This window comes from Pelophylax lessonae (genome assembly GCF_965119305.1).
Source record: "Pelophylax lessonae genome assembly, chromosome: 5".
NCBI classification, from domain to species: domain Eukaryota; kingdom Metazoa; phylum Chordata; class Amphibia; order Anura; family Ranidae; genus Pelophylax; species Pelophylax lessonae.
This window is the reverse complement of record NC_138772.1, coordinates 388254724-388267772: the sequence shown is the minus strand read 5'-3', so window position 1 is coordinate 388267772 and position 13049 is coordinate 388254724. Positions and strand designations below refer to the sequence as shown.

Genomic DNA, 13049 nt, shown 5'->3' with positions numbered 1-13049 from the left:
GCAGCGATCGGGGACGAGGCTCGTCCCTCGGACAGAGTCGATCCCCGATCTAGGTAAAGAGCCAATGAAATTGGCTCTTTACCACGTGACCGGCTGTGTCCAATCACAGCCGGTCACAAATGTCAACAGAGAACACGGTAACTAGCTGTCACCGTGTTCTCCTCCTCACACACTGATCCTGTGTGAGGAGGAGATTGTGGTAACAGCTAGTTACCAAGTACAGTGCACCCCAAACACACTGATTGCCCCCCCCCCCAATAAAGAGTACCTGTCACTAGCCCATCAAAGTACCCGAGTACCTGTCATCAGGTACTCAGATGACAGGTACTCGGGTACTCTGATGGGCTGGTGACAGGTATTCGGGTACTCTGATGACAGGTACTCAGGTACTCTGATGACGGATACTCTGATGACAGGTACTCGGGTACTCTGACGGGTACTCGGGTACTCTGATGACGGGTACTCGGGTACTCTGATGACGGGTACTCGGGTACTCTGATGACAGGTACTCGGGTACTCTGATGACAGGTACTCGGGTACTCTGATGACAGGTACTCGGGTACTCTGATGACGGGTACTCCGGTACTCTGATGACAGGTACTCGGGTACTCTGATGACAGGTACTCGGGTACTCTGATGACAGGTACTCGGGTACTCTGATGACGGGTACTCGGGTACTCTGATGACAGGTACTCGGGTACTCTGATGACAGGTACTCGGGTACTCTGATGACGGGTACTCGGGTACTCTGATGACAGGTACTCGGGTACTCTGATGACAGGTACTCAGGTACTTTGAGTACCTGTCAACGGAGTACCCGTCATCAGAGTACCTGAGTACCTGTCACCTACCCATCAGAGTACCCGAGTACCTTCCACCTGCTCATCAGAGTACCTGACGCCTGAAGTACCCAAGTACTTGCCGCCTGCTCATCAGTACCCATCACTACTCATCAGTACTCATCAGTACCTATCACGTATCAGTACTGATCATCAGTACCCATCAGTACAGTATCACCTATCACCTATCAGTCAGTGAGTACTACTCATCAGTACCTATCACCTGCCTGTCACCTGCCCATCAGAGTACCCGAGTACCTGTCACCTGCCTATCGGAGTACCCGAGTACCTGCCACCTGCTCATCAGTACCAGAGTACCTGTCACCTGCCCAACAAAGTACCCGAGTACCTGTCACCCTTCATACAGCCACCATGTCCAAGTCCAAAAAGGTTTATATACGTCCTCCGTTTAAACCTAAATACTGGTGTTATGGCAGCAGATAGCTGCCATAACCCTGGTATTTTTTTAAACGGTGGACGGTTGGCTTTCCGATAAGGGTGGTCCCAGCGGCGGATTCGCCGTGGGATCACCCTTCCGGGATGGCGGAAGAGGCGCCCCCCCCCCTCCCGACGCGTTCCGGTCCTTTTCCCCGCTTACCGGACCCGCCGGCAGAGGGGAAAACGATCCGGTCCCGAATCCTCACAGACAGGATGTCGAGTGAGGGCAAGCTTGCCCTCACTTGACTCTATGGTCTTGGAGGACCGGAGCTACGGAAAATGTTGTTGCCTAGCAACCGGTTTAAAGGTCCTTTTTTTTTTTTTTTTCATTTTATATTATAATTATTTTTTTTTTTTTTTTTTTTCTATCTTTTAGTGTACTTGTGAGATCTGAGGACTTTTTGACCCCAGATCTCACAAAAAAGAGGTCCTGTCGTGCCTATTTCTATTACGAGGAATATTTACATTTCTTTTAATAGAAATAAAAATGATCAATTTTTTTTTTTTTTTTTAAACAGTGTAAAAATAAAAAATAATAAATAAAATAAATAGTAAAAAAAAAAAAAAAAAAAAATTAAAGCGCCCTGTCCCCGTTAGCTCGCGCGCAGAAGCGAACGCATACAGAAACCCCGCCCACATATGTAAACGGTGTTCAAACCACACATGTGAGGTATCGCCGCGATCGTTAGAGCAAGGGGAATAATTTGAGCCCTAGACCTCCTCTGTAACTCAAAGATGGCAACCTGTAGAAATTTTTAAATTGTCGCCTATGGGGATTTTTAAGTACCAAAGTTTGTCACCATTCCGTGAGCGTGCGCAATTTTGAAACATGACATGTTGGGTATCTATTTACTCGGCTTAACATTATCTTTCACATTATGGAAAAAAATTGGGCTAACTTTACTGGTTTCTTATTTTTTAATTAAAAAAAGTGAATTTTTTCCAAAAAAATTGCGTTTGGAAGACCGCTACGCAAATACGGTGTGATAAAAAATATTGCAATAATCTCCATTTTATTCTCTAGGGTCTCTGCTAAAAAAAAATATATAATGTTTGGGGGTTCTAAGCAGTTTTCTAGCAAAACAACTGATTTTAGCTTGTAAACACCAAATGTCAAAAATAGGCCTAGGCAAGTGGCTAGGATGCATGATGATGCTCCTTGGATGTTCGGCCCCTCTATATGGCTAGGCTGTGAAAAAGTCTCACACATGTGGTATTGCCATACTCAGGAGGAGTGGCAGAATGTATTTTGGGGTGTCATTTTTGCTGTGTACATGCTATGTGTTAGGAATATCCTATAAATTGACAACTTTGTGTAAAAAAAAAAAGTTTTCATTTTTTTCCCACATTTTCCAAAAACCTGTGGAAAAAAATGATATGTTCAAACGACCCATTATGCCTCATAGAATATACGTTGGAGTGTTTGCTTTCCAAAATGGGGTCATTTTGTGGACTTTTCCATTGTATTGGTGCTCTAGGGCCTTGAAAAGTGTGATAGGTAGTAAGAAAGTTTTATGTGTATTTATGCTCCTAGAACGCCTGAATGTGCTTCTTGGACGTGGAGTCTCTTTTTGTGGCCAGGCTGTGTAAAAGTCTCACACATGTGGTATCGCCATACTCGGAAGGAGTAGCAGAATGTATTTTTGGGTGTAATTTTTGCTGTGTACATGCTATGTGTTAGAAATAGCTTATAAATTGACAACTTTGTGGGAAAAAAAAGAAAAAAAAAATTTTTTCTTCATTTTCCCAAGAATTGTGGGAAAAAATTACAACTTCAAAAAACTCACCATGCCTCTTACTAAATACCTTGGACTGTCTACTTTACAAAAAGGGGTCATTTGGTCGGTATTTGTACTGTCCTGACATTTCAGGGCCTCAAGAAAGGAGATAGGCAGTCAGTACATCTGGTGTGATCAATTTTCAGTAATTGGTACCATAGCTTCTAGACTCAATAACTTTCACACAGACTAAATAATATACACTAATTTGGGTTAATTTTACCAGAGACATGTAGCAGTATACATTTTGGCCCAAATGTATGAAGAAAAATTTATTTTTTGCAAAATTTCATAATTGAAACTAAAAAAAAGTGTTTTTTTTTCAAAATTTTTGCTCTTTTTTTGCATATATCACGAAAAAAAAAAACCCCAGTTGTGATCAAATACCACCAAAAGAAAGCTCTATTTGTGTGAAAAAAATGATAAAAATTTTGTTTGGTTATAGTGTAGCATGACTGAGCAATTGTCATTCAAAGTGTGAGAGTGCTGAAAGCTGAAAATTGGTCTGGGCAGGAAGGGTGTCAAACTGCTCTGTATGGAAGCGGTTAAATGTGTTTGCATGCTGTAATTTGATGCCTTTTGGAGATTTTTCCATCTTTCCTTGGCTTCTTTATGCACATTAATGCAAATTTTTTCCTGGGGTGCTCGAACTTTCGATCCCCACTGTATATACTGTATAAAATCATATATATGATTATATATGAACATATTCCTGTCCTTATAAGAGGTGATGAAAATATAATAATAAAACCTGGACATTGATAAATATTTTGCAATAACCATTTTCTACCCCTGCATCCAATAGAAAAATCAAGCACTATCACATGCCTGCATCAGATATTATAAATATACTGTAAATACATTTCAGTCCCACAAAGAATATAGATTGTTTCTTTTGCAGCAATGTTAACCTTGGCTCATAAGTCTACAATGTAACAAATGATTTCACAGCTGGATAGCAGACCTGGTCTAGGAGACTGTTTAATGATGAGTAGACATGTTTAGGTACAGTGTAAATAATTGCTTGGTAAATGTAAACTATAATATCCCGATGTTCTCAGACTGCTTGTATCTGATAATTGTCTGACTTATTTTATTCAAATGAATTAGTAATAACGTTAATAAAAGGCCCTTGGTTTAGGCAGAAGGTACTATACATGCCCCCCACTTTGATTTGTGGTTTGAACTGCAGTTTATCACTTCAGATACAGTATTCTATCAAATGCATCGTGCTTCTAATTTTAACTAATATTTCTTGGTAGAAGTAGCATAATGAACACTTACTCTTCGTGTTACAATGGGATCCACATCCCTTAAATCCTTGTGGCTTAGAATCATGAGATCAGCATTAAGAGTTCTAATGCGCTGCAAGCGAAGACGGATGTATCGTGCAGATGTAAAATCCAACAATGTTGGGGAGGGATCATCAGCACTTGGTCTTCCATTAATCAATGAGGTGTGGATCTGTTTAATAAAAACAACAATAATGTAAAAATATTGCAACATTGCAATGGCTACATTCCAATTATAAAAGAAAGTTTAGGGTACTTGTACAATGTACTGATGTTTGAACATCAGTAATTCTGGCTAAAATTTCTTGTGTTTATTTTGCGTCTATTAGTGAGTATTTGTGTGTCTTTGTATGTACATGAGAAAACTAAATTATAGTCCTCAAAGAAACATTTTATGTATGTATTTGCATATTTAAGCGTATTTACGTAAAATACTGACCTGCAACACATATTTCTGTATTTTTTTAAACTCATTTATACGCAGCTTATGTTTACGCACCTGTGTGCACAAGCACATTGAAAACAATGGGCTGCATTTAGATCAGTAAACTCCTACAGTATACATAGAGCGATGAGTACAGAGCCTTAAAGTGTTAAACTCAGATTTTCTTTTCACAAACATGGTATACTCACCTGCCCTGTGCAGTGGTTTTGCACAGAGCAGCCCCGACCCTCCTCTTCTGGGGTCCCTGGCGGCGATCCTGGCTCTTCCTCTTCTTTTGTATGTCCCCATAGCAAGTCGTTTGCTATGGGGACAAACAGTGCATGCTCGCTCCTGACCTGTGTGTCTATGGAGCCCCGCTCCATAGACTTACACAGCAGGACTTAGGCCCACCCCCCACTTCCTCTTCACTGCATCTGATTGACAGCAGCAAGAGCCAATGGCTCCTCCTGCTGCTCTAATGCTGTGTGAAGAGAAAGAAAGGGGAGAATAGATGCAGCCGCGCACAGCGCGGATCTCTTCTCCCCTCTATTTCCCTTCACACAGGGAAGGGGGGCACAGGGAACCTGAAAAGGTTTTTTACCTTAATGCAAGCAATGCATTGAGGTAAACAAATGTTCTTAGGTTTAGTATCACTTTAAAGCAAGAATAGAAAATTTTACATTTGAGTGCAGTAATTGATGCACCTTATGCGTGACTATGCGTGTATATAGACATATATTGCAATACTGGCAATAAAGATGAATTTTACGCTTATATACACTTGCGTGCCTTTGCGCTTCTTTGCGTGATTCTAAGCAAGGTCTTTCAAGAACATTTTACTCAGGATCTTTCTGTCAACAAAATCCTGAGTATAAACATCTGTAAATTTCTATATCACATGTTCCTATATGCCTATGTCATATGTTCATATATGAGTACATACTCATTTACTATAAATGTGTACCCTATAGACTATAGATATGTTTATAAAGCAGCTTACTTCTCCACTCATTACTAATAAGTTAAACAGCAAATTTGTACTCGTTCATGAAAAGTGTAGGGAGAGTGAGTGCATGGTCCTCTAAAAGTATATGATAACTTTTTTAGGGCAGCTTCAGATTGTGTTCTTCAATTGACCATTGCTACCGTTAAGAGACTCTGAGGTCAAGGTTGATTTGTATTTTTGACCATAACTTGAATGAACAGCAAGTGTAGTTAGTTAAATCACAAGGAAGTAGAAGAAAACAAAAAAGTTTAATTGTTGCAAATTTAAAGGTTTAAGGAGAAATTCCAGTCATTCTTTAAAAAAAATAAAATAACAGTCAAAAACTACAAATACTGCTGCTGACGACTTTTGAGAAACAGACACTCACCAGTCCAGAGCCATGTTTACCCAGGCTGGTTCTCTGCTGGTCTTCGAATCCCCAGCACTGCAATCCTGACTGTGGGAGCTGGCTGTGACTTCCTGGTGTTTCACAGGAAGTCACATGACCAGGACGACACGCGTTGGGTGGAGACGTGTGATGTTGCCGATAACAGAAGTGACCCCCTGAGCCCCGTTGTCAATTTGTTTGCTGTTGTTTTTAAACTACAATATAAGTGTCAAATATCTTAATAAATGCTTTTATACGACTTACTACACTATGAGGATGCATTCTGTCGCATGAGTTTATATGCATTGGCGGGACCGCAGATTTAAAAGGGGCATACAGCGCATTGTGTAAAGGAGCACAGGACACCTAAAAGTGAAATGGAGGAGAAGGAGGAGAAAAAAAGCCTATTTCTTGTACCCCTGAGTGGGAAAATTGTGATTTGACCTGGGTATGACAGGTCAAATGTGGAGGTGAGCGCAATGTGGAATGGAGGTGGGAGTCACTGAAAGACATCTTTCACAAAAAACGGCACAAAGTATTATGAACTAACTCACAACTTGGATTAAGAAGGACATTTGAAGAGCTGCACAATAACTTTGTTTAATAAATGTATATATATATATATTTATAATAGCTGGTGTATAATGGTTTGGATGTGATTAGTGTAATACTATACACACAGTATGGAAGACATTATTGGGACTCAGAGTTTTTAGATTTCACATATATTAGGTGTATTACAAGCGGTTTAATCACTATGCATATTTAAAGGGGTCGGGTAGCAGATACTCACTCCCAGAAAAAAAAAATTCTAAAATGGTAGAGGAGTCAGGGAAGAAGAGGATGAGCAGAACTTTAACTTTTAAGTGGAGTTTCACTTTATTGAAAATTAGTCACTTTGCTCTGAGAGGGAATCGTAACATTGGGGTCGATTTACTAATGGCAAAATAGATTGTTCACTTGGCAAGAGAAGTTGCACTTTGCATAGGAATTCGCCCTAGAGCTTAGTTAGAGAGCTCTGCTGACTTCCATCACCCAATCATGTGCAAATAAATGCTGTTTTTTTTTTGTTTTTTGTTTTCCTTGCGCATGATTGGGTATCTTTTGCAAAGTGAAACTTCACTACAATCACTAAGCTCTGGGAAAATTCCCTTGCAGGGTGCAACTTCACTTGCAAAGTGAACAATCTATTTGCCTAAAGTATAGTAAATTATCCTCCCTGTCAGTATTCTCACTCAGAGCAAAGTGATTATTCCTCAATAAATTTGCAACAATTGTGCCTTGTCTTTTTTTCTTCTACTTTTTGTGATTCGATTTCACTTGCTGTTCATTTAAGTTATGGTCATAATTAAAATATTTTCTACTTATTTTATTTTTTTTTGCATATCATTAAAAATGTAATAGAAACTGTGATCAAATCATGCATTGGTATACAGTAAGCAGTATTGGTTGGTATCATGATACATTGGTATACAGTAAGCAGTACTGGTATCATGATACATTGGTATACAGTAAGCAGTACTGGTATCATGATACATTGGTATACAGTAAGCAGTATTGGTATCATGATACATTAGTATACAGTAAGCTCAGCTCCATCGGGGGAAGAATGCAAAAGTATTGCAGAAGGGGGGTTGTTAGTTGATGGAGGCATGTGTGGGGTGGGTTGAATTTTCATTGGACTGCTATTGCTTTGAAAAGGGAACTGTGTGAATAGAACACTTTTCACGTTTCAGCGTACCCGTTACTTATACATAATGCAGGCTGACATCGTGAAATCCGTATTCTTCTTAATAAAGAACAAGTTGCACCATTGTACTTGGTGTGAGCCTGGTGTCATTATCTCCCTGTGTTACTATGTACCATGAATATTGGTTATGCTTAAAAAAAAGGTTGTCTCTGTGTATGGATGTATAGATAACAAACACAGGTCGATTAAAGGAATGGATTTACTTGTGTGTCACAGTGATGTGTAATATAAAACAGCCCACAGAGAGGAAATATAATAATGATTTTTATAAATTACCTCTCCATGCTCCAGAGGCACAAGCCTTGAATAGTACGATGTACAGATGACCTCATCATCTCTCTTATATGTTGGCGGCCCCAGTCTTGGTGTGACGTTGTAACGAGTCAGGCACTCGGTGTCACTAATTGCATAATACTGCCATGGCATGAACTCAACTCCATCGAGAGAACGCTCTAAAATCCAATTTCCAGGTCGTGGGGAATTTGCTGCTTTAATGATCACATAGGCAACTTGAAAGACCTAAAGAAAGGATATATTTATTACGTTACACATTTCATACATACATTTATTATTAATTATTATAAATGTTTAGTATGGTACAGATGGTGAACTTTGTAAACATCTACAAGCCTATGTTGCATTGTGATTTTTATATCAGAAGGTTCAGCATATAAATATAATGCAGACGGGGAAGTGGAAACAATAGCTTGACTAGCTTTGTTCCTGATAAAACTTTATAAAAGCTGGTAAAAACATAGCTTCAGACAAGAATAGAGAGTTTTGTGTATGCCGTCATGGTTTCCTGCATTTAAAATGTGTTATAAAGGCATGTCAAACCCAAGGCAGTGGATTCCCATTTACCTTAATGTAGCAGTGTATGTTCTGAGGCTGTGATTGACATGCTTTGTGTTGCGTTTCTCTGGATGTAGTATGTCCTATTACCATGCGTTTTTTGTTGAAGGCAAAGCAGGCCATGTGAACAACCCCTAAATAAGTAGCATATGACAGTTGTCCAATTAGTGCGAGCAGACGAGTGAAGGGTCTCATGTGTATCATATGTCAGATGTGTAACTGGGTATAAGAAATGATCAGATTATATTAGGTACATATTTTAGGCGGGGGGTTCCTAAAAACATAAAAAAATGTAGAAATTGGAAAACAAAAACACCACCTGTACTGGCTTTTCCTCTTCAGTGTTTGCAATCAAATAGTTTGCCTTCAGGAGGCAGTGTGGCATGCTACAAACTGCTGTACTACATTAACTCCATCACCATTCCCATGTTTGTTTTATTAGTAACTACTTAGTACACTTATGGCACTTTTCCACTGCAAGTACTGGCTCGGCTCCACTCGGCACTGCTTGGCCCAGCTTGGCTCAGTTTGCTTTTCCACTGCGTGGTACGAGTCGGCACGTTTCAGCATTGTATAGGCTCGGATTGCTTTTCCACTAAAGTAGTAAGTGGGTTGGATTACAATGATTCTCTGACCAATCAGTGGCTAGTAGTGACAAACAATCAAGGCTGCATGCAAAGGATTGTGGGATATGGTATAGGTACGGCTTGCTTGGAACCCCAACCTGGGTGGTACTGTTTAAGCGAGCCGTACCGAGCCGTACCATGTAGTGGAAAAGCGCCGCTGTACCAAACCGTACCTAACCATTCTAACACATACCATGCGGTACCATGCAGTAGAAAAGCGCCAAACCGAGCCGTACCATGCAGTGGAAAAACGCCATTAGTAACTACAATTGGTACTTGTTTAGACTCTCATACAGGAGCCTTTAGTTTTACAGTAAGTTGTACAGTAAGGCAGAGTAGTTGTTTTTCAAAATGTGTCGGTCTTGGCCCCAGCAGGTTCATTCAGGAGGATGGCCCTCAAAAGTAAATGGCCAATAAAGCAGCCAGCAAGACGGTTCCATCCAAATGTACATGCTTATACATAAGGGTGGAACACCTTTCAAGTTTGTTCATTGATGGTTGGATGTACATTTCCTCACCAATATTTATTGACTGGCCAAGGTTTCTGTGAAAGACATATATAATAGTCTAAACCAGTGGTCTCCAAACTGCAGCCTGGGGTCGGATGTGGCTTTTTGCTTGCCTTTTTCTGGTCTGGTTGGGGCACTATGCCACCAACTGACACCAATGATGGTGCACCCTTCCCCCTGTCAATGGAACACTATTCTTCCCATTGATACCAACAATGGGGCACTTTTCCTCCCTTTTAAACCAATGAAGGGGCACTGGTGCCAGGGCATTTTTTACTCCCACTAGCCAGTAGCCACAGTCTTGCCAGTCTGACTAAAGACCGAAGGACGGTAAACTGGTCTAAATCAATGGAAACCCAGCACCTGATGCCCAAAGAACCTAAACAACCTCACTCATAAACAGGTATATTGCAAATATTTGTGGGAGAATTAACACCTTTATACTTAACAAAACTTATGAAGGCAAGAAAATAACAATACTTGGTTGACCTGGTTGTGTTCTCCTTCAATTAAATAAAAAGAAAATATGCAGAATGGTAGCAGGGTTATTGCCAAGCTTTCAAGTTTTAGACCCCTGATGCCCAACCTGTACATCCTCTTGTACCTACTGTGCAGCCTTTAGGCTCCACCAGATTATAATTAGTTATTTTTACTTGAAAATGTGATTATAAAAGAACAGTAAAGGAAAAAATTAACTACCCTGGACTCTGCTAGCTAAATTATTTGGTATATTTATTTTACACTTTCTTACTTTTTCACTGCTGTCTATCTTTTTTTAATTTTTTTGTTTATTTATTTTTTCCTCCAACATTTTATAATGACGCTTGCTGAGCAGAATATCAAATATGGTGGCGATGAATTATTGAGGGGGCTGAAGGGAACGCTGACTGTAATAGCATTAATTCCTAGCAGTACCTTGTAACTCGCCCCCCCCCCCAATCTTTTTTTTTTTTTTTTTTTTGTGTTGTGTTTTAACAGAGTCTTTGGTCTCCAAATACAGGTTTTTAAATAAATGTCAGAAATTCAATCAGTACAAAATACACTACAATGACGTGAAAATTGTCCAGCCCAACTATGCATAAATATGTAATTTTGGACAGTGCCATGTGTCTTTTGTTTCAGTATCTTATAACTGTGCTATGATATCCTTTCTATTATGTGGACCCTGAGATACAGACCAAAAGTGCTGAATAAACTTTTACTACAATCACTGAGTGCCGGTTCACATTAGTGCGTTCACAGAGATCGCATGTAATTTGGAGCGCACTGCTCCTAAATTACATGCGATATCTGTGCGGTGCAAATTTCAGCCATACAGTTTGTATGGCTGAATTCGCAATCGCACTAAACACGCACAGGACCCTTTTTTATCCGCAGCAGAATCGGATCGCATGGTGGTTCACACTAGTGCGATCTGATTCTGTGCGAACTTGCAGATCGTACTACGATATGCGATCTCAACTGGGGGTGTCGTTAACTTTTAATTGACGCCCCCAGCATATCGCATATGGCAGTGTGAACTGCCAGGGGTGCGGATACGATGCGGGAACACGCTGCATATTCGCAGTGTTCCCGCATCACAGAAGTGTGAACCGGCACTTAAACTGTGTGCTGGCTACCATTCTGTATGGCTACGACAATGTAATAAATTGAAAAGGCTATATATGACATTTTCAATCTGTTAAACACCCTTAATACCAATTCCATGCCTTCTATTTTGGTGTCTGGAGTTGAAAGTGACAAAGTTCATTATAAACTGACATGGGTCATGCTGCCATGCTGCTTTCTTAATGTCACTTGGAGAATTTACAACTATGTTGAAGAGAGAGCTTTCCACATGTCCAAAATGTAGTTTTCTTTTTGAACTCAAACATTATTTTCAATTTTATATAATATACTAAAGGTTTAGAGACAGGTGAATAGCTTTCTTTTCTTGTAATGTGATATGAACTTTGCATTTACTTGCATTTGCACACTTTTGTTTATAGGAAAAAAATAAACAGCACAGCACAAAAATGCGTAAGCGTGAGCTGTTAAAAATGTAATTTCCAATATATCATTATCCTTATAAGTGCCTGCTAAAACATGTACTTGTACGAAAAAGTATCCGGTTCTCTTTGAATTTCTTCCTTTTTGTGAAATCCCTGAAATTCTGACAGTCCCTTTGCTTTACTATGAAAAAACTGACCACACTAGGCATGTGAGCACAGCGTGGTCAGGTCTCTAGCTGTCCTACTATGATCAGGCTTGTCCTGACATTCGCCACACCTGCGCAGTGAGGGCTCATGCACACTTCATCTCAAAGAAGCTCAAAAAAGCTGCTACTACAGGCTTTTGAGCTTTTTTGAGCTCTCGGTTATTCTGCCTAAAAACTTCCCTCCATGCTAGTCAATGTATCCATGCACATTCTGGCTTTTTCAGGAGTTTACAGGCATTTGCTCTTATGAGCAGAACCCCCTCCCCCCTGCCCCCCCACCAAACTCACTCTTTTAAAAGGAGCTTTCAAGCAGAAAAGACGCCTAAGTGCCCAAAAACGCATGCAAAAGCCTGAAAGAGCATGAAAAAAGAGCTTGAGAAAGCTTGAAAATGCACAAAATGTTAGGTTTGCTAATTTGCTATGGGGAAGGTTTGTGAAAAAAAATGCTTATGCTCAAAAAAGCTCAAAGAAGTTCAATATAAAACGTGCAAAAGAGCAAAAAAAAAGCACAAGCTTCTTCAAGCTGAAATAGCTCGCTGACTATAAAAGCAGCTTTTCTTTTTTTTTTTTTTAGCTGCAATGTGCATGAGCCCTGATTCACTGGGAACATCAGTGTACTGCTGTTTCTCCTCCCCTTATGCAACTGAGAACAGAGGGTATGTGATATTGTTTTTTTTTTTTTTTTTATATATATATATCTTTTGCCTCTTTATTTCTATTTTAAACAGAATGGGTTGTTTTACAAGATGAGAGTTTGCACTGTTTTATTGTCTTTGTTGAGGATAAATGAAGATGGTCATTACAGACCAATCCTGAGAATACTAGTTCCCTGACTGTCAAACTAGCCCAATGGCTTTACTCCTAAATCCTTGTTCAAGGTCAGAGTCGGGAAGTATTGAAGGAAACTAGCATTTTCAGAAGGTCAGCAGTGATAACCAGGTCATTTTTCTCAGTACAAGTTTACTATAAAG

The 13049-nt window shown here is 39.9% G+C and overlaps 1 protein-coding gene across 1 annotated transcript in view; it reads right to left on the bottom strand.

Moving 5' to 3' along the window:
* The window catches only part of LAMA1 (laminin subunit alpha 1), a 256439-nt gene that overhangs the window by 169930 nt on the left and 73460 nt on the right, over positions 1-13049 (bottom strand). Inside the window, exons 4-5 of the mRNA XM_082258773.1 lie at positions 8171-8413; positions 4340-4519 (exon numbers count right to left, since the gene is read on the bottom strand). Of these exons, the coding sequence (XP_082114899.1) occupies positions 4340-4519; positions 8171-8413 (423 nt within the window). The remainder of the gene's footprint in view (positions 1-4339; positions 4520-8170; positions 8414-13049) is intronic.